Source organism: Bufo bufo, chromosome 7 (genome assembly GCF_905171765.1).
Source record: "Bufo bufo chromosome 7, aBufBuf1.1, whole genome shotgun sequence".
Taxonomy (NCBI): domain Eukaryota; kingdom Metazoa; phylum Chordata; class Amphibia; order Anura; family Bufonidae; genus Bufo; species Bufo bufo.
In genome coordinates, this window is record NC_053395.1 from 64721615 (window position 1) to 64747141 (window position 25527).

The 25527-nt window shown below is 44.3% G+C and overlaps 1 protein-coding gene across 1 annotated transcript in view; it reads left to right on the forward strand.

The window, feature by feature from the left end:
• Positions 1-25527, forward strand: part of TVP23A (trans-golgi network vesicle protein 23 homolog A) — a 39005-nt gene that overhangs the window by 10425 nt on the left and 3053 nt on the right. Inside the window, 6 exon segments of the mRNA XM_040440483.1 lie at positions 1717-1796; positions 4481-4625; positions 18206-18265; positions 18267-18294; positions 21867-21997; positions 25041-25169. Of these exon segments, the coding sequence (XP_040296417.1) occupies positions 1717-1796; positions 4481-4625; positions 18206-18265; positions 18267-18294; positions 21867-21997; positions 25041-25169 (573 nt within the window).

The following is a 25527-nucleotide window of genomic DNA, read 5'->3' on the forward strand; positions in this document are numbered from 1 at the left end:
GGTGAACTTAATATGACCTGTAAACTTTCGAATGCACATGTCCAACTGTTCATTGTTTCAATACTCTTTGCACAACTTGCTGTTCTCTAACAAGTTGCTTAACGGCAAAATTCACAACAGGTGTTTGATCCATGAATCACTCAATACATTTCCTGGTTCAATTAGAATTGGTATATAAACAGTCTTCCTATTCATGCTGTTCACATTTTGACATCATTAGACCAGGATGACACCTAACAATTGATCAACAGTACCTCGCCATTGTGAGGCTTCAAGCAGGATGTTCTCCGACCTAAGTGGCCATTGAGCTCAGACTGCCACAGAGTGTCATCAGCAGGTTGCAGTGTCATCAGCAGGTTGCAGTGTCATCAGCAGGTTGCAGTGTCATCAGCAGGTTGCAGTGTCATCAGCAGGTCGCAGTGTCATCAGCAGGTTGCAGTGTCATCAGCAGGTTGCAGTGTCATCAGCAGGTCGCAGTGTCATCAGCAGGTTGCTACAGAGATAGAGAGAGACTGGAAGAGTCACAGAAAGGCATAGAAGTGGACGTCCTTTGGCACATCCCACGCTGATGACTGCTTTATTGCCCTGCGGAACCTGATGATGAATGCCACACAACTCCAGGCACATTTAAGGGAGGTGAGAGGCACCCAAGTGTCATGTCAGACCATTCAAAACTGTTTACATCAGCGTAGTCTGCGTGCTATAAAACCTGCAAGGGTACCTGACCACAGGCGTCATCGTCTGATGCTGGACTAGGGACCAGTGGGCCTTAGTGCTGTTCACTGATGAAAGTCAATTCACGCTGAGCAGAAATGATGGCCACCAATGATATTGGAGACGTCAAGGACAGTGCTATTCATCAACCATTGTTTGCCTTTGGTGGTGGTGGTGTTACAGTGTGGGCAGGTATGTCTAGTCAATACAGAACTACCCTACACTTTGTGAATGGTACAGTGACAAGCCCACACTACTTGAATAACATCATTAATCCAGCCATTGTGCCTCTGCAGGCCTAATTTCATCTTCATGGACGACAATGCTCCAGCTCAAAGAGGTCGCATCATTATGGAACGGCTGCTGGAGACTGGGGTACCACAAATGGAGTGACCTGCACTTTCTCCAGACCTGCATCCCATTGAAAACCTATGGGATCAACTGAGTCGCCATGTAGAGGCTCGTAACTCTGTACCCCAAAACCTCAATGACCTGAGGGCCTTCCTTCAAGAAGAGTAGGATGTCATGCCTCAGCAGACATTAAGTCGACTTGTGAACAGCATGAGATGTCGTTGTCAAGCTGTAATTGATGCTCAAGGCCACATGTCAAGTTATTGAGACATTGACATTTTTGCGGGGGTTTACCCACCACTAGTGTTGGCTTTTGTTTCAATAACTTGTTTGAGATGAGGAAATCACCATTGCTGCTTCTACTTAAATGCCTTACTTTTATGATATAATATCACTGTGGCGTGAACTTTTTAAGTTTTCCATAAATTTCACTAAAAAGCCAAATATCCCTAACTTTTTGTGAGTAGTGTCGTTTTTTATGTGGAGCCCACCAAAAGTCATACGATTGGAATGATATATATGACTGCACACTCCTGTTCAAGTTCTGTGTGTTTAGACCTATACACTCTTGGCCTACGTTTCTAACCCTATGGGAATGCTGCAGCACACATATAGTGCATGTTGTAATGCTTGGGTGCTATTATTTTTCAGGTTCCTGTAGATGACACTGAGGACGTTTCCCTGGATATAGGAAATGAAGAAGAACTTGCTCTACGGAAAGCGAAAATCAGGTGCGGTAGAAGCTGCAGTGTGACGGCTGTGTGGGTACGGGATTTAGTGTATGGTCCCATGTCTTTTTGCAGTTTTACTGTGGTAAATTTACTGTGGTGCCCAGAGGTTACATTATAGTGAATGGAAAGACACCTTACACACAAGGATCAGCCAGCGGCCTCCATTTGCGGTGTGCAGCCTTGTCATGATTTCCAAATTGTGTTCCATGGGGGTAAAAATGTGTCCTATGTAACTACATGTAGAAACCACAAGAGCAGGCTTTATATGTCACACAACGACATGGTTTCTAGCCGAACTATTTTCACAACATATATAAAACGTATATTATTTAGTTCTTTTTTGCTACTTTTATGGGTATGGCTGCACAGGGACATGTGTCATGCGACACTTCATGTATTGATTATGATTGATTTCTCAGTGCAACATAACGCAGCGTAACAGTAGCAAAAAACCCAGACATGCTGGACTTTGTGTCGCATGTCGAGCCCGACTTCCCAACTGTTAACTTTAATGAAAGTCGTGACTCTACGACAGTTCTAAAATTGTCACGCAAGATGAAGTCTCAGACAGGTTGCACATATTTTTATGTTAAGTGACTTTTTTGGGCAACTTTGAGTCGCGCGATTATAGTAGCGCCGTTTCAATCTTTGCAGATGAAACTAAGCTGTGTAGTACTGTACAGTCTATGGAAGATGTCCATAAACTACAAGCTGACTTCAACACTCTGTGTGATTGGCATCAACTTGGCAAATGAGGTTCAATGTGGATAAATGTAAAGTTATGCATCCGGGTAGTAATAATCCCTGTGCATCAAATATCCTAGGGCGAGTAACACTGGGGGAGTCACTTGTAGAGAAGGATTGGAGTGTCCTTGTAGATCATAAATTAAATAAGAGCGCACAATGTCAATCAGCTGCTTCTAAGGCCACCAGGATATTGTCATGCATTAAACGAGGCATGGACTCGTGGGACAGGGATGTAATATTACCACTTTACAAAGCGTTGGTGCGGCCTCATCTGGAATATGCAGTTTAGTTCTGGGCACCAGTCCATAGAATTGATGCTTTGGAACTGGAAAAAGTACAAAGGAGAGCAACTAAACTTATAAGGGGCCTGGAGAGTCTTAGTTATGAGGAAAGAGTAAAATAACTAAATTTATTTAGCCTTGAGAAGAGATGTCTAAGAGGGGACATGATTAATCTATATAAATGGGGCGTACAAAATATATGGTTAAAAGGTGTTTCATGTAAAATCCCCTCAAATGACAAGGGGGCACTGCCTCCGACTGGAGAAAAAAAAGTTCAGTCTCCAGAAGTGTCAAAGCTTCTTTACTGTAAGAACTGTAAATCTGTGGAATAGTCTTCCTCAGGACGTGGTCACAGCAGGAACAGTGGACGGTTTTATAAAGGGTTTAGATGAATTCTTGCAAGTAAATTACATTAAGGGCTCATTCAGACGGCCGTATGCTGTCCGCAAAAATACTGAATGCTATCCGTTTTTTTGCGGATCCGCAAAAAAAATGAAACATGTCCTATACTTGTCCGTGAAAATCAGGACATGGCCCCATTAAAGTCTATGGGTCCGCAAAAATACTGAATGCTATCCGTTTTTTTGCAGATCCGTTTTTTTGCGGATCCGCAAAAAAACGGATAGCATTCAGTATTTTTGCAGACAGCATACGGCCGTCTGAATGAGCCCTAATGCTTATGAAAATGTGTAGAAATCTGAGTCTTACTCCCCTTTTCTAAAATTCACATCTCCACCTATCCCTTGGTTGAACTTGATGGACTTGTGTCTTTTTTTTAAACTATATTAACTCTGGATCAAATTATATATCTCTGTATAGTAGCATGATATTTAGTACATGCTTACCTAAACTATCTCCCAAGACCTATATAGAAAGGGTTCAAGAAATATGGTGCAACTCATCGTACCTTAAAGCCTGATAAAAGAACTGCTTCTACACTCTTTCTGAACATCACAGGAGCGCCCTGCTGTTCTGGAAGTGTGATGTCTTCCTCCTAATCTGTTCTTTGAGCTCCCTAGAAGAAAACAAACATAGTGAGAAGTGAGGTCACTGCATACAGTACTGGCAGATTCCACAAAAGGGAGATGCCTCCTGCATCTGCGAGAAATGCATCTAGCTGTGCAGCTGAAACTGGGACTAATATGGATGCGGAAGATATTAGAGAAGCCCAGAAAAGACCTATTCCTTCACAGTTATGATTCTACAATGAAGCACAGCCATTATGCAAACTTTCTTTGAAAACTCAAGTATTATTTAAAAGTAAAGTTTGACAGAGAGACAAAAAGCTCTTTAGAATGGTATTTTGATGTTCTTCTGGTGTTTACATGGGTTTCCTGCCACATAGGCTGCATGTAAAAAAAACTACCTCTAGTGTGTGTGTGTATGTGTGTGTGTGTGTGTCTGAGATGGGACCATGATCCTCAGTGTGGATAGGACTGGTATAAATGTGTCCTAAGTATATATATGTAGTATTCACTGTATATACTGTACAAATATCTGTTCATTTTCATGACTGGGGATTTTGTGATGTAAATTGTATACTTATAGCTTTGGTTGTTGTGATGTATGCTATATACTCATGACTGGGGACGTTGTGACAGATATTGTATACATTGCACTGTACTTGCCTCTAAGTGTTCTGGGTTGTTTCCATAGGCATCCCCTGGCCACGTTTTTTCATCTATTTTTTCGTATTGGAGCTATTGTTGCTTATTTGTTCTGTGACTGGTTCAGCAAAAGCTTTGTCACGTGTTTTGTCACTATCCTGCTTCTTCTGTCCTTTGACTTTTGGTCTGTTAAGGTAAGCCTCTGTCATTTTTAACAGTTGTCTTTATTCCCTTAACATTTCTGCCATGTACTAACCATATCAACATGTTAATTACTGCTGTATTTGTCCTGTAACAGACTGTTATGTTGCTAATACGGTATAAAAGCCACTGCAGTGGCCTCTTCTGCCCGTATGTCCTGGTGGTTTATTGTTGTTATATGGACTTTGTGAGAATTTTTTTCAAACTCCTCCAGCGTGGCTGGACTTGGTGCTGTGCATATTTATCTGATCCCAGTTGCTGGTTTCTGGCTCCATCGCTCCCCCATTTCCGCTGCAGGTCCATGGTCTTCCCTGCTACTTCAATTTTTGACCACTTCAATACCTGGCTTTTACATTTCCTCTCCACTGACATCCACACCATCATCATGGGGGATTTCAACATCCCTATTGACACACACAACTCAACTGCCTCCAAATGCCAATCTCTTACTTCCTCCTTTGGCCTAACACAATGGTCCTCCATAGCCACCCGCAGAGACGGACACATACTAGACCTGGCTTTCACTTTCTCTTGCTCCCTATCTAGTCTCTCAAACTCTCCTCTCTGACAACAGTCTCCATACATTCTCAACCACTCTCTCTTCAATTGCCCATGCAGTCCATAAACAGCACACCCTTATAAAGACCTTAAACATCTCTCCAGTCAAACACTCTGACTCTTTCTCACCACTATCCACCATATCTTCCCATCACAACACTGTCAACACAATTATTTCAGCCCTTGACTCAGTCGCCCCCTCTCACAGACACCAGAACCCGTCAAATCAATTGACAATCCCTGTCACACTCACAAGACAAATAGACTTAGACAAGCTTCCACAGTATTAGAATGACACTAGAAGAAAACCCACTCTAAAGAAGACTTCACCTCATACAATTTCAAGTCTGCACTCACCTCTTCTAAACAGGACTACTTCACTACTCTCATATTATCTCTTTCCAAAAAACTCCAAACAAATGTTTAATACCTTCAACTCTCTACTCCGCAACCCCCCCATACCCTCTCCCACACTCCTTATCTCCACCGAAGACTTTGCCTCATATTTCAAAAATAAAATTGACAAAATCAGAGAAAGCTTCAAGCAACAACCCCCAGTACCCCTCTACACAACCGCTCAGTAATCTTCCTACATAACCCAGTTTACCACCATCACTGAAGAAAAGCTCTCCACCTTAATCTCCGAATCATACCTCTAAACTTGTGCCCTTGACCCAATCCCATCCCACCTCATCCCTAACCTACCTCTTCAACCTATCACTAACAACTGGCATCTCTTCCTCTTTTAAGCATGCAACAATCATGCACATATGCAAAACGCCCTCCCTGGACCCATCCTCTTTATCCAGCTATCTCCCCATCTCACTACTTCCATTTGCATCAAAGCTCCTAGAACAACATGTCCATCTTGAGTTGTCTTCCCACCTTTCATCCAATTCACTATCTCATATGCTACAGTCCGGCTTCAGTCCCTATTCCACCACAGGTGAGACCAGCTGGAGGTACTCAGGCAGGCATAAAGCACCTCCCAGGGTGTCAGTAAGGGGGGAGTGTGCAAACAGAGGCCTGGTGAGGCTCTGTGAGTGTGGTCTCAGCTTGGCAAGGCTGAGAGACCACGAGGCTGGGAGATATTCTGACCGTGCTGCAGCCTGGGGATTGGTGGACTATTGGGCTGAGAAAGCCGCACCTGAAACAATGTGTGAACTGTGATGTATACTGTAGGTGAGTCAGAGAGACACGTCTTATGTTTTAGTTAGTGCCCAGACGGGCAGGCTTTTATTTTGTACTGTTTATGTTTGTGCTTTTGCCACAATCAAGCACAGTTTGAACATGAAAATCCGTTGTCTGTGAAGATATATGTGAGTGTGACCCCAGTGAAAGAGAGCTACCCCTCACACTGCCAAAGCTAAACATCATTACTCTGTGCTCCTCCTTCTTGACCTCTGCTCCGCTTTTGACACAGTCAACGACTCTCTCCTGTTAAAATCCTCTCATTCTTCAGCATCAGAGACCTAGCCCTCTCCTGGATCTCCTCTTACCTCATGAACAGAACCTTTGGCGTTTCCCATTCATATATCACCTCCTCATCAAGACCCTTCCCTGTTGGTGTCCCTCAAAGCTCTGTCCTGGGCCCACTACTTTTCTCCATTTATACGTTCGGCCTGGGACAGCTCATAGAGTCCCATGGCTTCCAATACCACCTCTATGCTGATGACACTCAAATCCTAATACCTCTGTGGCCCAGATGTCACTTCCCTGTTATCCAGAATTCCAGCGTGTCTGTCAGCTATGTCTTTGTTCTTCTCCTTCTGCGTCTTAAAACTCAGAAAAAGAAAACTGAATTCATGATCTTTCCCCCATATCACTCAGCCCCCCTACCTGACCTATACATTACTATTTTGTGGCCTCCCATCTAGCACTTTTTCTGCAGTATCACAGGTCTGCTGCCTGGGAATAACGTTTTATTCTGCCTGTCCTTCAAACCACACATCCAAACCCTCACCTCCACCTGCTGCATTCAACTGAAGAACATCTCTCGTATTTGGTCCTTCCTCATCCCTGAGTCGACTAAAATGCTAGTGCATGCCATCCTCATCACCTATCTGGACTTCTGCAACATACTATTTTGTGGCCTCCCGTCTAGCACTCTCACACCCCTCCAAACTATCCTCAACTCTGCTTCCCATTTAAACCACCTCTCCCGTTGTTTCTCCTCTGCCGCTCACCTTTGACAGTCCCTTCACTGGCTTTCCAATGCTCAGTGAAAATACTAACAACAACATATCAGGCCGTCCACAATCTGTCCCTTCCTTACATCTCTGACCTGCTTTCCAGATACATCCCCACATGTAATCTCCGATCCTCACAGGACATCCTTCTTCAGGAAAGCCTACTACCTGCAATGAGCATGCTGCCACCACACAGCCAGATGAGCAGCTTTGACCCTCACCTACTGTCCTTCCCTTGTCGATTGTAAGCTCTTGCGGTTAGGGTCCTCTCCCCCTTTGTACCAGTCTGTTAATAGTTTCATGTTTATTGTATTTGTATTTTTTTATATTATGTATGTGTAACTCCCTCTTGATGTACAGTACCATGGAATTAATGGTGCTTTCAAATAAATAATAATAATATCCGTTTCAACATCCTGTTTATGCAGGTCATGTGACCACTGCAGCCAATGACTACAGTGATCATGTGACCCGCGTCAACGAGGATGTTGACGCATGTAGACCTGGGGAAAGGGGAGCGATGGAGCTGGAACCAAGCAGTGGGGATCAGGCAAGTATGCTCACCATTGCAGGTCTGGCCATGCTGAGGAGGGGCTGAAAAAAGCTCAAAAAGGTGAACAACCACTTTAAAACTTTATCCACATCATTCTGCATTCCTAGAGCGGAAGAGTTGTCATGTGATCCTATGTTACCACATAGTAGCCAGCTGCCATATTATATGTGGAGTACCGTATTTATCGCCCCATAAGACGCACTTTCCCCCCCCAAAAAAATGGGGGGGGGGGGGGAAATGCCCCTGCGTCTTATGGGGCGAATGCTGACACTTTAACATCGCTGGATGCGATGTACGAGCGAGCGGGGGCCGGAATAGCGGCGGGGCGGTGCAGTCAGTGTACTATAGCCCCGCCCCGCAGCTCCGGTATAGTAATATTAAATGTCTTATTAAATTAAAATGTATTACATATGCCCCCTCACTCCTAAATTCCTAATAGTACCTTACATCCTATTCCTAATCGGTTCTGTATAATGCCGGCAGCCGGCAGGCAGGCCGGGCGGGCGGCACCGTAACTCCCTGATGTCACGTGCCTACTCCGCCTACTTTATGAATGAAGCAGGCGGCGCAGGCAAGTGACGTCAGTGAGTGACGCGCCGCCCGCCCGGCCTGCCTGCCGGCATTGTACAGAACCTATTAGGAATAGGATGTAAGGTACTATTAGGAATTTAGGAGTGAGGGGGCATATGTAATACATTTTAATTAAATAAGACATCTTATATTTGTATACTGGGGGGGGAGCGGGGGCGGCGGCGGGGGCGGATGGGGCTGATCCGTGGATGGCACAGTTAAGGGGTGGGGGTGTGGGGGGTCTATGGATGGCACTGTTATGGGCTGGGGGGTCTGTGGATGGCACTGTTATGGGCTGGGGGGGTCTGTGAATGGCACTGTTATGGGCTGGGGGGTCTGTGGATGGCACTGTTATGGGGTGGGGGGGTCTGTGGATGGCACATATATAACAGTGCCATCCACAGATTCCCCCTGTAACAGTGCCATCCACAGATCCCCCCTGTAACAGTGCCATCCACAGATCCCCCCTGTAACAGTGCCATCCACAGATCTCCCCTGTAACAGTGCCATCCACAGATCCCCCCCTGTAACAGTGTCCGTCATCCACAGATCCCCCCTGTAACAGTGTCCATCATCCACAGATCCCCCCCGTAACAGTGTCCGTCATCCACAGATCCCCCCATAACAGTGTCCGTCATCCAAAGATCCCCCCATAACAGTGTCCGTCATCCACAGATCCCCCCCATAACAGTGTCCGTCATCCACAGATCCCCCCATAACAGTGTCCTTCATCCACAGATCCCCCCATAACAGTGTCCTTCACAGATCCCCAGTAATAGTGCCATCCACAGACCACCATTAGTTCCAAACCCACCAAAAGCACACCTTTTGGTTAAAAAATTTTTTTTTCTTATTTTCCTCCCCAAAAACCTAGGTGCGTCTTATGGGCCGGTGCGTCTTATAGGGCGAAAAATACGGTATGTTATATGACCCAGCAAATGATGAAGACAGTCCATCACTGACACTCCATCACTTATTTTTTCCAAGATGAACAGAAATGATACTAGAAAAGGTTGAGGGAAGAAGCCAAAACCAAGTACTTTTTCTGTACTCCCAGTGGCCACATCTTATAGGCTTTCATAAAACAACTTGTCTGGAGGGGCATGGGTTGTGCTCAGCATGGCTGGTCGTATGTCTTGAGCGCCTCAGGTCTACCACGGCTTCTACCGACATTCTTGCCTCATCCTGCAGCTTTATAAGACATCCATGCATCTCTCTGCTCACCGCACCCTCCGGCACAGCACAGTTCTCTGGTCTGCCTCCAGGTTCTTCATACAGGAACAGCGCATGAGAACGACATTCCTCCATCTTGATTTAGGCTCGCAGCTCTGTATTGTGCTCTCTATGTAAGTGTTCCCAGCAGCTCTCTTTTCCTCCAATGGACATTTTGTCTGAGTCAGCCTACTTGATAGACTTCCTCTTTGGCACCTGCTTTATTGGTGCGCCCTTCCACAATATTGATCCTGCTCATCTCTACGGGGAGCCATGTGGAGAAGACGGTGTGGGCCTGGTTGTTGAACTGCTGCAATATACAAGTGAAACTTGAAAAATTAGAATATCGTGCAAAGTTAATTTATTTCAGTAATGCAACTTAAAAGGTGAAACTAATATATGAGATAGACTCATTACATGCCAAGCGAGATATTTCAAGCCTGGATGATTATGGCTTACACCTTATGAAACCCCAAAGTCACAATCTCAGGTACCCTTTGCTCAGGGGGTATGGATTAATTAGCTGACTAGAGTGTGACACTTTGAGCCTAGAATATTCAACCTTTTCACAAAATTCTAATTTTAAGCTGCATTGATGCAATTCCTTTTAATTTGCATTACTGAAATAAATTGACTTTTGCACAATATTCAAATTTTTCGAGTTTCACCTGTACTTCATACCACTGTGTAATATATACTAATTACACTAAAAAACATTACCTCCCGTTCCAGACACCTAAGAGGACACAAACAGTTTGGACCAATGAGTCCCACAAGGCAAACCACAGCTATGGAACACCTGAAGGATCTTGTAAGAGAGGACCTGCAAAATGGCACCATTAATCAGACTCCATCCTCTAGCAAGACCTCTGCTAATTGTACTCACACTGACCCGGAGAAGAAAGAGTTAACTTTGAAACAGGTTTCTGACCAACTATTGATGGTTATTAAATCCTCTACTGCCTCTAACTGGCAAAACAGATGAACTAAAATGGATGTTGGCCTGCTATGGCAGGATATTCATAAGTTGAGATGCCGTGTTGCACATGCTGAGGACAGAATTTCTAAAATTGACGACTGTACAGCCCACTACCTACACCGTTGAAGGACCTAGCATGTAAAGCTAAACTTTGGTGCCAAAAAGCAGACTACCTAGAGAATAGTTCCAGATGGAATAACTTGCGCGTTTTTGGCATGCTTGGGAGAATGGAGGGTCTATGCACACTTTTTTTAGACCCTTCATAGTAGAGTGCGCTCACCATGTCCCTGCAAAACCTCCTCTACCTGGCACACCATCTTGTCCACTTCTAGCTCGCCTCCTGAATTGCAGAGACCGAGACATTGCCCTACAATACGCATGTGTAAATTTTTTTGGATTTATCAGTGGATTTACCAAAGCAGAGTTCATCCTTTGTAAGTGTTTGGCAGAGAGAGCTTCAGATTTCATACTTTATGGCATATCTGTCTGTCTGTGTATTGTTGATGGAGAAAAGGTGAAGTTCTTCAACTGAAGCAGAAGAATGGATCTCCATCCAGCAGCATAAACTGAGGTCCTGAGACTTCTGTAATGTTTCTTCTGGACAAAAGGGACTTCTGTGATAGTTTATTTCGTCTATTCTCCAGACTTTATCCTAAGTCCCCCTGTCCTGACCTTCTTTGAGGTTTGCTTGGATAGCCATGGGTGGGTGAGGGCTACCACTATACATGACTGTTTGTTGGTCTATGTTGCCCTCTGTCTTCACAGGTTCATGACATGTCTCCCTAATATGTGTTCTTATTTATTTAATGGGTGGGAATTCCAAAGAGGCTAGTTGGTGACACTGGTCACTTTTATGTTCCATCTGCTGTCTGTGTGGCCTGATTGATATCATAGCTACACACACTTCCCCTATGTTTCTGCCACATACAGGTTTGGCACCGCTGTTGCTACCTTTAGTTGACCACTATTGGTCCATTTGCTGTTTTATTACTGTGTTTCTTCCACTACTTCTGTACATACTATGCTATGTCAGTGTCCTCACATATGCTAGTACAGTGGTGGGTATCACGATTTCTGAGACCCTTGAGCTACGCCCTGATTTTCTCACCACATGGCAGCAATGATGGCTAACATTACATGTCTATCGTGGAATGTTAGGGCTCGGGTTTCCTCACAAAAGGTCCATGCTCTTTTTATTGATTCACTCTAAGAAGCCTCAAATAGTAGTCTTACAAGTTGATGACTACTTCCATTTTCGTGGTCCCAATTTGGGGATAGTGATCGTATTCCTGATGAACATCAATTATTTTTTAACAGTGTATCTCCTATCCTGATACTTTTAACATTATGGGAAACATGTAAATCTTACTAATGAGAACAGTGTTAACTAGCTATTGTCAGGCCAGAAATACAGCTTCTTAGGGAAAAGGCACAGCATTGCCTTTTCTTTTTTAAGCAGTCTCATTTTGAATTGGGCAATCATTCAACACAATGGAGTGACATTATTATGACCACCAGGTAATATCCAGGATAACCGTAATGTAGAGCACGGACAGCAGCTATACGACCTGGAAATGACTCAGTAAGTTCTTGTTAGGTTGTCACAAGTATCTGGAGCCATGCTGACAGCAGTACACCCCACAGCTCCTGGATGGTCCATGGGGAACATTCATAGGGTAAACACGATGATCTAGGTGGTCCCACAGATGCTCAATTTGGTCCAAGTCTGGGGAATTAGGAGGCCAGGGAAGTATTTGAAAGCCTTGATCATGCTCTTCCAACCAATGCCGAATATTTCTAGCCATGTGACATGTTGCATTGTCTTGCTGGAAGACCCCATGTATAGGTGTACGTGATCTGGAAGGATGGATTCATACACAGATGGGTTGAGAGTGCCTTCCACATGGCCAGGGAATGCCACTACAGCATTCCCTAGGCCAGTGATGGCGAACCTATGGCACGGGTGCCAGAGGCGGCACTCAGAGCCCTCTCTGTGGGCACCCGCGCCTTGGAAAAAGTCTATGGCGTACCAATATACTTTAGACTTTTCCTGCCATTCATCAGCACAGGACGCACTATGAACAGCACAGGCAGCACACTGAATGTAGGCTATTAAGCTATTATAGCTAAATGATAAAGTACATGGAAGATATACTATATTGGTATTCAGGTTAAATTGCCATGTTGGCACTTTGCGATAAATAAGTGTGTATTTGGTTGCAATTTGGGCACTCGGTCTCTAAAAGGTTCACCATCACTGCCCTAGGCCATATCGCTGCCACCGCCAGTTTGTGTTCATCCAGCAATGTTTGCTGGGTGTTTGTTCTCTGGTGTTTTATTAGCAGAGGTGCAGTGACCATCCGTCTACGTCGGAGCCCATACACAGAAGAGTTCACTGTACTGTTGTTTTAGATACACGTCTGGTAGCCCCCTGGTTCATTTTGCTGGTAAGCTGCTCCACTGTAGTGTGTCAGTCCGCCCTCCTGCACCTTCTAAGCTGACGTTCACCTCTCACATCAATGGCACGTGGTGCTCCACAGTTTCCACGTTGCTTATTCGCAATGATGCCTTTTGTCCACTCACAATACACTCTCATCTCAGCAGCACAAACTGCACAGTTTCATAAATACTGCAACCCTTGGCTCGAAAGCCAATTATAATCCCAATAATCACTCTGATATATCACTCCTTTTAGCTATGAAAGAAACAAGGGATATGTGTGCAGACAGCCTATTGCACACCTTATATACCCACCACGCCAGCTCACAACACACGACTTTCTTCATGAGCTACATGCTGCTGACATCGAAAGTAGGAAGTAGTCATAATAATGTGACTCAATCGTGTAGCAGGCTACTTGCCCATATAGTCCACCAGCAATTCTCTTCCCTGCTGATAATCAAAATCCGATCTTCAGACCCTAATAACAGACTTCTCTGATATATTGGCCTGATTGTGCTAATTTTACAGTGATTTATAGCAATCCCAAGTAGCCTACACTATAGAGGACCTCCAGACATGTTTTGACCCTGTCTAATTCCCTACTCTTACAACATGAACATGTTGCTGTTCTAGACTCCCTGATTTCACAGGATGAAATAGTTGAAGCTATATCCTCCATAGCTAAAGGAAAAACACCAGGCTCCGATGGCCTCCTGATAAAGCTTTACGTGAAATATAAAAATATTACAGCGTCGCTAATTCTTTCACTCTACCACAAAGTATTTGACACTGGATGCTTCCCTGATTCTATAAATGATGCCACAGTAGTGGTTCTCCTTAAGCTGGATAAAACCCCAGAAGAATGTGGATAATACAGGCCCATATCATGCCTTAGTATACATTATAAAGTAACAGACTTAACTTAGCTATAACAGATATTATTCATACTGATCAGACATGAGAATGTTAGGAAAGTACAAGTTGTCTCTCAGACTGGAAACAACAAGATGACTGGGCTCTGGCATCACTAGACGCTGCCAAGACATTTCATTCAGTTGCGTGGCCATATGTCATGGAAGTACTTAAGTGCATCGGCATTGGGAATAAGTTTATTGAATGGATCTCTATTATATATAATAGGCCGTCTGCTAGAATGATGGTGAATTGTTTTCCCTCCACCTCATTTCCCCTAGCAATTGAACCCCTAGCTGTAGCCATAAGACAAGGTACTGTATACCGGGGCATATCGATAGTCCTCAGGGAGGATCGTATTGGGTTGTATTTCATTGTATGACTATAAATCACTTCCATATGCCATATCTCTAGTCAACACTTTGAGGCTTTTCTCTGGCCTCCTTGTAAGTTGGCAGAAATCCTTTTTTCTGCCTTTGAAGAGAGATGGCTGGCTATCTGTAGCCGGGTGAATCAACCTCCCCTAGCTTTTATTCACTCTTGAACATGTGGATGTTATTGTGCCGCAACGGTTCTTCACTGATGTTTGCTCCCTATCTTCTTTTGTATGGGGGAAAAAACAGAGCTAAATTGAGTCACCGTGTTGACACCTTACAGAGACCCAATGGCTCAGGTGGAGCCGCAGTACTTGACTTTCAACTGTACTATATTACTGGACAACTGAGGCATATTCGTTATCGGTTACTTAGATTCACTATTACCAAATAGTGAACATCACCTTATGCATTTCTATTCATATACTTCACTTTGGACAGTTTTGGAACACCCAAGTGTCTACCCAAGACAGCTCCTCCTTATCCATGTGTGGAATTGGAGTTATACAGATATTCCTACTGAAACACCTTTGTGGGGTAACAGAGAACCCGTATACGTCCAGAACCTCACAGATTCCAGGTTTTGGGTAATTCTGGGCATCTCTTCCTTAACTCACCTGTACCAGAATAAGATTATATACTCATTTGGCCCATTCGAAACTGACCATGTCACCTCTGCGAGCTGAGGGGAAATAGCGGAGTATCTTACTAATAAGGAATGGGTTGACGTGGTAGCATCTCCACTGACTGTATCACCTGCTGCCAATGATACATGTATTCAGCTATGTATAATACACCAGTGTTATTTAACTCTCCTCAGGATGGGCAGACCCCCCACCGCACAATGCCACAGATGTCCCTCTCCCCAGATACCCATTTATTATATCTTATATAGGATTTTGTCCTGAGCTGCAGTTATTCTGGACTGTTGTAATGGACCTGTTAAGTGCAATGGTGGGACAATTGGTCCCGGTCACCTCTAAGGTTTGCCTACTGCAGGGATGGCTAACCTGAGGCTCACCAGTTGTTGCAAAACTACAACTTCCAGCATGCCCGCACTGCCTACAGCTATCAGCCTACAGCAGGACATGGTGGGAGTTGTTTTACAGCAGCTGGAGAGCCGCAGGTTGGCCACCCCTGGTCTACTGGGTCTTTTGGATAAGGAACACTGGCATTATCATACATGGATATTATTTCATGAGAGAATAGTTTATAAGAATAGACAGTGCCCAGACAAGTTTTTTGAGGTGTGGAACCTGTTGTACAGTTCCACTTAACTTTGCGTACACCAAGTTACCTTCAGCACTGCCTGAGCGTTCTTTGCCTTTCCAACATATTTAATGTGTCTATTTGTATATTCTTGGAGATGAACATACTTCTGAAACCTAATTTGGATTGATATACTGAACCTAAGAGTTAAGGGTTAAAGGGGTTGTCCGACTATTTTTAATTTATGACCTATCCTCTGGATAGATCATTACCTGATCGGTGAGCGTTCAACACCTGGGACTCCTGCCGAACAGTTGTTTGAGAAGGACCGGTGCTCGCTGCTTACCCTAGGTCAGTGACATCACACCACCTAGGTGCAGCTCAGCCCCATTTAATTGTAAATCTTGTGCATTATTTGCAGGTTTTCAGGATGCCACTGTTGCAACAGGTCAGTTTGTAAAAATTTCTTCCCTCCTAGATATTCCACCATCAATGCAGATGGAAGCATTTAGGAACTGCAGCAACTCAGCTACAGAGTGGTGAGCACATAAGGTTACAGAGCAGGGTTGCTGAGTTCTGAAGCACATAGGGAGTCATTTACTATCAGAAATACGCCTATATTGGGTGATTTCTGGCGCAGATTGTGGCGCAACGGTTATTTGTGCCACAATCTGCGACTTCCCTGCTCACGACAGGTCTAAAAAAGTGGGCAGGCAAGAGGATGGGCCAGTAGCTCCGTCTCATTCATCATTTTCTACGCCTGTTTTAGTCATAGAAAATGGCCTAAAGCAAGGAAGCTGGCTTACATTTAGACTGGTGGTGGATAAAGACCAGTGTCTTAAACACCTGTCTTAAATGAACCCCATAGTGCATAAAAGTCACCAACTCTTCATTGACTCAATAACTTCAAAGTCCAAACCTTCTCTCCTCCTCTGCCATTAAGGCTACTTTCACACTAGCGTTCGAGTGTCCGCTTGTGAGCTCCGTTTGAAGGCTCTCACAAGCGGCCCCGAACGCATCCGTACTGCCCTAATGCATTCTGAGTGGAGGCGGATCCGCTGAGAATGCATCAGTCTGCCAGCGTTCAGCCTCCGCTCCGCTCAGTGAGCGGACACCTGAACGCTGCTTGCAGCGTTCGGGTGTCCGCCTGGCCGTGCGGAGGCAAGCGGATCCGTCCAGACTTACAATGTAAGTCAATGGGGACAGATCTGTTTGAAGTTGACACAATATGGCTCAATTTTCAAACGGATCCGTCCCCCATTGACTTTCAATGTAAAGTCTGGACGGATCCGTCTGAAGCTACTTTCACACTTAGAATTTTTTCTACAATATAATGCAGACGGATCCGTTCTGAACGGATCCCAAGTCTGCATTATATGAGCGGATCCGTCTGGGCAGACATCAGACGGACCCGCTCTGAACGGTAGTGTGAAAGTAGCCTAACATCGGCACAAAAACTGTGCTGTGCCAGGAGCTTTAAGGCATGGATTTCCATGGCCAAGCAGCTGCATGAAAGCCTTATCAAGCACAATGTCAAGTGTCCGATGGAGTGGTGGAAAGCACGTAGACACGAGTAGTGGAAAGGTGTTCTGTGGAGTGATGAATCATGCTTCTCTATCTGACAATCTGATGGACTAGTTGGGGTTTGGCAAATGCCAGGAGAACGTTACCTGTCTGACTGCATTGTGCCAACTGTAAAGCTGGGTGGAGAAGGGATATAATCCTTTAGGGCTGTTTTTCAGGGGTTGGCCCAGGCCCCGTAGTTCCAGGAAAGGGAAATCTTAATGCTTCAGCATACCAAGACATTTTGAACAATTTTATGCTTTCAACTTTGTAGGAATTTTTATTAGAAAGCTTTCCTAGAAGAGTGGAGGCTGCAAACGGGAAACCAACTCCATCTTAAAGGGATATTCCCATCTGGGGTATCAGTGTCAAATAGCAGTTCCCATCTCCTGAACAAAGCCCCCAAAGTGAACAGGAGAGCACCACACATGCATGGCTTGCTCTCCATTCACTTTAGTGGTACTTCTGAAAATAGTAACTTCACAGTTGTTTTCTGAAGGCATCAAATATTATACTATAATTGCTTCAAGTGTGACAGGTGATGGGTCCATAATGTGAGACAGTTCTATAATATGTCATGATCAAGAATTGGTTTAGGTTTGAAATGCATAGACTTGGACTGTATCTCCTGTTTTACGGATATGAAATAAATATTCAGGATTTTAAGAAGTGCTAGATTTTTTGCTTTTGGATTATTAAAAGGGGTTGTCTCATCTCGCCATCCATCAGAAACCGTATAGCTTGCTGGTGCTACGCTGTTTCAGTAGCTGTCATGCATGGCAATGAGAGCTACTGAAACAGCAGAGCGCTGGAGCGCACTGCTGTTTCCCGCCGGGACGTCTTAGTAATGGTGAGATGAGACAACCCCTTTAACAATACTGTGTCATGAGGTCTCAATCCTATATGTGTGTATGTGTGGCCAGCCAGTGGTGATATTGTATAGAATTTGTTCTAAACCCAATTCATGATAAAGTATAATTGTAGTATTAACCAGTTCTGTTCTTCCCATCAGAATGTTACTGGTCGACTACTAGTTGGCTTACGCTGGTGGAATCAGATTGATGAAGATGGAAAAAGGTCATTGGATATTTGAAGCCAAAAGGTATTTCCTATATGTATAGTACCTTGCAAAAGTATTTACCCACCCAGTTTGCATTACACATAGAATTAAAATAGATTTGTTGGGGAGAAGTTTGTACAGTTTTGGTTTTGGTTTTACTGCAACACAAACAATAATTAAGACATAAAACACTGAGAACTTTTATGTGCATAAGTAGTCAGCCCCTGAAAGTCAATACTTTGTGGAGCCACCTGTTAGCTTAGTATATCTAGGCACTGGATTTTTGTCCATTTTTCCAGGCAAAACTGCCCTTATTTCAATTGGAGTGAGGTCTGGGTTTTGATTAGGCCATTCTAAGACGTTTAAATGTTTCCCCTTAAAGATGCAGGGCAGCATTTTATAGAGAAGGAGGAGCTTAACAGATTGATATACAGTTTTATGGGAAAAGATTCAGTAAAATGTGTAATTTATACATTTAAATCTCTGCTATTTCTGATTTCATTGTTCATGGGGAAGGTGATTTCAGAGACTGACAGCTCTATCTACACACTTACACAGAGAATGCTAGCAATCACTGATAACACCTCCCTGTGTACAACTTATCAGTGACTGACAGCTATCTCTATATACACACTTACACAGAGAATGCTAGCAATCACTGATAACACCTCCCCTATGTATGGCTATCAGTGACTGAAAGCTATCTTTGTATACACACTTACTCAGAGAATGCTAGCAATCACTGATAACACCTCCCCTATGTATGGCTATCAGTGACTGAAAGCTATCTATGTATACACACTTACTCAGAGAATGCTAGCAGCCACTGATAACACCTCCCTGTGTACAGTTATCAGTGAATAACAGCTATCTTTGTATACACACTTACACAGAGAATGCTAGCAATTACTGATAACACCTGTGTACAACCATCAGTGACTGACCACTATCTCTATATACACTGTAGGGATTCGCTCTGATAGGCAGGTTAGCGGACGCAGGCAACAACAAAGTATTTGAATTAACCAGTTCAGTGTTTATTCACACATTAAGAAAAATGACAAAACAAAAAGTCTGTTTCAAGGAAAACAGTCACCTTGTGATTCTGGTGCTCGTTCCCACCATGCAGCAAAGAAGAAGTCCTTGGACAAAGCAGAATCAACCTGCTTTCACACCAACAAGGTAGCAGGCCTTAATCCAGGCCCAAACTCCCAGGTCCCAACACAGAGACTGACAGAGCTTCACTGTCAGAGAGGAGTAATCCACACCACCTGACAGTGCTGCCTGTGTTTTATAGCCCAAAACCAAGACCCGGCCTGGAACATGAGGAGTAGTCACCCACCCAGCACTTTGACTACCCCCCCAGTAAGAGCCGTCCCGGATCAGCTATTACAGCCATACTAAATAGCAACGTGTCAAACAGCAACTGCTGCTAACACATGAAACCGGCTCTTTTTTCACCGAGGCCAGGAAACTCGGTGACACATATCTATCATCCACGATCATCCCTTGAACCCTCCTACAACACACCTACACAGAGAATGCTAGCAATCACTGATAACACCTCCCCTGTGTACAACTATCAAGGACTGACCACTATCTCTGTATACACACTTACACAGAGAATGCTAGGAATCACCGATATCAACTCCCCTGTGTACAACTATCAGTGACTGACAGCTTTCCAGACTAAAAAAAAATACCTAGGAGCCATTGGTTCCTAAACTAAAAAATTTAGGAGCCAAATGTAATTTTTAGTCACCAAACTTAAAATACATAAAATTATTAAAAAATAAAATAAAAGACTTGGAGGAGGAGGTGAGATGCAGGTCCCAGTAGTGAGCCAGCTCTACATACAACATACTGCCTGCCAGCACTACAAAACATATAGGAGAATACAGCACCACATACTTCTTACATCCAGTGACATCTCCTGTGATGTAAACGTTCTCTCTTTCCCTGCGTCTCATCTCTGCAGAGTTTGTTACACAGACATGTTAGATTTCTCAATTTTTCCATCAACCTCCCCATCCTGGTGTGCCAACAGTGTCATCCTGCTGCCACTCCCAATACTGTGAACCCCAATGCCCCCACATACTACAGTGCTGAAAAAATAGCGACCCCAGTAGAAATAATGTCTCTATAGCGCCTCCAGAAATTATAATGCCCCCTACAGTGCCCCCTGGTAATAATAATAATAAAACCCTACATTTTTCTCCTAGTAATAATGCCTGTATAGTGTCTCCAAAAATAATGTCCCCTAATATGCCCTTGTAATTGAAAAGCCCCTACAGTGCCTCCAGAATTAATATACCTTGTTTTACCCCCAGTAAAAATGCCATTATAGTGCCCCCAGTAATAATGCCTCTATACCAAAAATCTGGCTTTAGTGTCCCAGTATTAAAATATCCCCAGTGCGTTCAGTAATGCCCCATATAGTGCCCTCATATTAAGAAAATGACCCCGTAATGCCACTTATAGTGCCTTAGTATTAAAAATTCCCCTAGAGCTCTCCCAGTTATGTCCCCCAGAGTGCCCCCCCCAGTAGTAATGACCCCCAAAGTCCTTCACAGTACCCCTCCAATAGTAATTTCCCCCCACAGTGCTCCACCAGTACTAATGTCCCCCACAGTGTCCTGCGGATAGTAATGTCTCCCACAATGCCCCTCCAATAGTAATTTTCCCCACAATGGGCCTTCTGTAGTAATGTCCCTCACAGTGGCCCACCAGTAGTAATGTCCCCCATAGTGCCCCTCCGATACCACTGTCTCCAGTATTAAAAATTCCCCTAGAGTGCCCCCAATATTGGGGTTATAGGAAGTTTTGGATCTGCACCACACATAAAGTCTCCCATGATGACAAAAATGTTAAATTTTAGTCTCATCTGACCAGAGAACCTTCTTCTATGTGAGAAAAGAGAACACAGTGCATTCTGGTCAGCAGGGGTGCCAGCAGTCCCCATTGATCTGATATTGATTGACCTATCCTGAGGATAGGTCATCAATATGGCAAAAGTGAAAAACCCCTTTAATTGGATGGATTAAAACAAAGCAGTACTGTAACAATTTGGACTATTTTTCATGTCCATTCAATAAATTCAATGAACAGTTAAAATCCTAAATTCCAAACAAAACCTAAAAAACAATGGTGGAATTGTGTTTTTTTTTTCTAATTTCACATCACAAAGAATTTTTTTTCTTGTTTTTCAGCATAAGGTATGGTAAATTAAATGTTTCCATTAAAAATATAACTTGTCCTGCAAAAAAAACAAGCCCTCATATGGCTATGTGAATGGTAAAAGGACATTGCTCTTGGAAGGTGGGGAGGGAAAAATGAAAAGATAAAAATAGGCTGTGTCCTCAAAGGGTTAAGATTGTGAAATCAGTGGGTAGCGAATAGGATTTTTCATTTTTTTTGCCCTTTGGGCAACCTGTATATAGTTCGCCCATGTGACGCAACAAGAAATGGACTTATCATGAAAGGCAAAAGCATTAGTACCCAGTGCACACAGCACAGTGTCATGTAATGCCAGCTGAGCAATTTCATTCAGATTGATTATAGCTTTTGGGAGTGCAGTTGAAGGGGTTAATGCATTATTCAACTCCTCATTTTCAGGTTTCACCTAATAATTCTACATCAACAGAAGTTGAGGCTCGAATCTTCTGGCTGGGTTTGATTATCTGCCCCATGATCTGGACGGTGTTCTTCTTCAGCACGTTATTTTCTTTGAAGTTAAAATGGCTGGTATGTGTTCCTGTGTGTTGTTAAAGTGTTAATATTAGACCCGGGCCACCTACGGACTTTGACCATGCTAAACTGCTGACACTAGATAGGAGCCAGGTAGAACAGGACAAACATGGAGCTTTTATTATCAGGGGTAGTGTGAATATAAACATTTATTCTCCCAGATTCTGATCCTGCAAGTGCCTAGAAGGCTGGACGTCAGTAACAAGTGTTCTCTGTGGTGAGCTGCTTCCCAAACTCTCCGCTCTGAAAGCTGTAGCATCCAACCAGAAGATCATTACAGGTGTCACTCAGGGCAGAGGGGCTGTGAAGACGCTCAAGACAGAGAGCAGAGTAAAGCTCCACCTCGTGGGCACTTGCAGGAGTAGAATCTGGCAGTATAAGGCCTCATGCACACGACAGTTGTTTTTCTCGGCCTCCGTTCCATTTTTTTTTGCGAATAGGATGGGGACCCATTCATTTCAGTGGGTCAGCAAAAAAATGCTGATAGTTCATCCGTTTGTGTTCCGCGTCCGTGTTTCCCTTCAGCAAAAAAAAAATAGTGCATCTACTACTTTTTTCACATTTGCGGACAAGGATAGGCATTTATTACAAGGGATCTGTGGGAAAAAAAACGGATCCTCCAAAAAAAACGGATGACGCATCCATTTTTTTTTTTAGCGGACGCAAAAAAACAACTGTCGTGTGCATGAGGCCTAAGGCTCATTCACACGTCCGTGGAACACGGTTCGCGTGATACCGGCCTGGATTTCTTCTGAGTGCAGGAGCGCAAGCGTCATTGGTTGCTATGACGCTGTGCGCTTCCTGCTGCCGTCACAGTACAGTAATACACTGGTATGATCTATACCAGTGTATCACTGTACAGCGGCGGCAGCAGCAGGAAGCGCACGGTGTCATAGCAACCAATGACGCTTGCGCTCCTGCACTCAGAAGAAATCCAGGCCGATATCACACGGACCGTGTTCCACGGACGTGTGAATGCAGCCTAAAAGTTCATATTCACAATGCTCCTGAAAAAGCTCCACGAAAGGTATATTTGTCCTTAGATCAGGTCTAAGGCTGGGTTCAGACCTGAGCGTATTTTATATGCGCGTTTTTATGCGCGTTTTCTGCAATAGTAAACGCGCGTTTGACGCGCGTTTGTGTGATTGACTGCAGTGTCCTATGGCCACAAACGCGCGTCAAAACGCCCCAAAGAAGCTCAAGAACTTGTTTGAGCGTAGGGCATTTTTCAGCGCGTTCAAACGCGCTGTAAAACGCTCAAGTGAGAACCAGGGCCATAGGGAAGCATTGGTTTTCATGTGTTGAGCGTTTTACAGCGCGTTTGAACGCGCTGTAAAACGCTCAAGTGTGAACCCAGCCTAAGGGAAAGATCTGCACCTGGTTTTGGCTCAAAATCACTGACCAAACATTGATGTGTTAAAGGGAACCTGTCACCTGGATTTTGGGTATAGAGCTGAGGACATGGGTTGCTAGATGGCCGCTAGCACATCCGCAATATCCAGTCCCCATAGCTCTGTGTGCTTTTATTGCGTCATAAAAATGATTTTATATATATGTAAATGAGGCTACTTACGTTTCCGGAGCCCAGCCATGCCCACTGTGAAAGAGCCCAGCACCGCCCCGCATACTCCGAATATCCTCCTTGCTCCCCAACGTCACTAAGCTAGAGTGCCGTAAGCTCCCGATGCGCGAGCTAGCGCATGCGCAGTGTTGGCATAGTGTTCCTTCCCTGTGATGGCATCAGCCTCGGGGAATGAACTGCGCATGCGCTAGCTCGCACATCGCGAGATTATGGCGCTCTAGCTTTGTGACGTCGGGGAGCAAGAAGGAGATTCGGAGGATGCGGGGGGGTGCTAGGCTCCTTCACAGTGGGCGGTGCTGGGCTCCTTCACAGTGGGCGGTGCTGGGCTCCTTCACCGTGGGTGTGGCTGGGATCAGAGTCGGAGAACGCTGGACTCCTCTCTCAAGCATGGAGGAGACAGGACTCATCTGAGGTTAATTTACATATCTATAAAAATCGTTTTTTTTACACAATAAAAGCACACAGAGCTATGGGGACTGGATATTCCGGATGTTCTAGCGGCGATCTAGCAGCGCATGTCCTCAGCTCTATACCCAAAAATCCAGGTGACAGGTTCCATTTAATGAGGCATAAAGTTGCATTTAAATGGAAAGTATTTCCAACTGGTGAACGGCCAGTGACATATAATCAATTACTGTTCATATTGTAGTGTCCTAGAGTGTGTAATGTAAATGTTGTACAAGATCTAAAGCTTTCGCCGATGATGCTTTTTTATTGAGGCGCAATCAATTTTGCTAAAAGATCAAGATAATTTTTTTGTGCATTTGTAATGGGCAGTCATTGCATGTGTTCTGACTGTCATGTCCCCCTTCAGAACAAAAGGATTGGGTGTGTTAAAATCCAACTGACTCCCACCCCCCCAACATCATGTGTTGGGGGGAGTCATGCGGCCTGATGGTTGATCAGTCCCACTAAAATTAGCATGTTCACCCAACATTTATGTATAATGTATGGCCGGCTTTACAGATTATGGAAGTAGTTGTGCAATAAAGTTTTTAATAACAAGCAGCAGCCCGACTGTGCGAACAAGCAGCCCTCGGACTCTCCAAAAACACCTTCCTTCCTGGAAGAATCAGCCACATCAGATTTTGTTTAGGGCTCAAGCAAAAGACCGTGTTTTGTGGCCTGCAAATCGCGGATCCGCATAACATGGGTCCCGGCTGAGTGCATGCCACCATTCATAATTTTGTTTTAAACTCCCGTAGAAATGTCCTATCCTTGTCCACAGAACAGATGTGGAGGTTCAGATGCGGACAGCACACGATGTGAAGTCCACATCTTTTGTGGCCACATTGAAATTAATGGATCTTCTGACAGAAGCTATGGTCGTGTACATGAGGCCTTTATCAGTTGTAGAAGGTGTATATGGACCAGACATGGCAAATATATGGACAAATGCAGATGTTTATGAGCTAGCCAGCCTTTGTAGTGGTCACTTCTTTCCTTTCATCCATACAGGCCTTGGTGATTGCTGGCATCTCCCTCCAGTCAGCAAATCTTTATGGTTACATTCACTGTAAAACTGGCAGCCATCAAAATGTGGGGAGGACGGCCTCACGATTTTTGTCCCAGCAGCTTTTTCAACGGGTAAGTTATGTAACCCTGTCACTCAGCATTAGGGGAAGCTTATTACACAGAACCATTTCTATGGAATGGACAACCATGTGGTAGGAGACACTGGGGGAGATTTATCAAAATTGCCCCTAGCAGCCAATCACATTCCACCTTTCATTTTCCAAAGGAGCTGTGAAAAATGAAAAGGTGAAATCTGATTGGTTGCTCTGGGCAACTAAGCCAGTTTTCCTTTACACCAGTTTGATAATCTCCCCCAGTGTTTCCAGCAGATCTTTTGATCTGTGACTAGAAGCCACCCATAAGCAAAGTAGGCCACCGCGTAGAGCGCACTCTTGCTGGGGGCGCCCTGGGTGGCCTACTCTGCTTATGG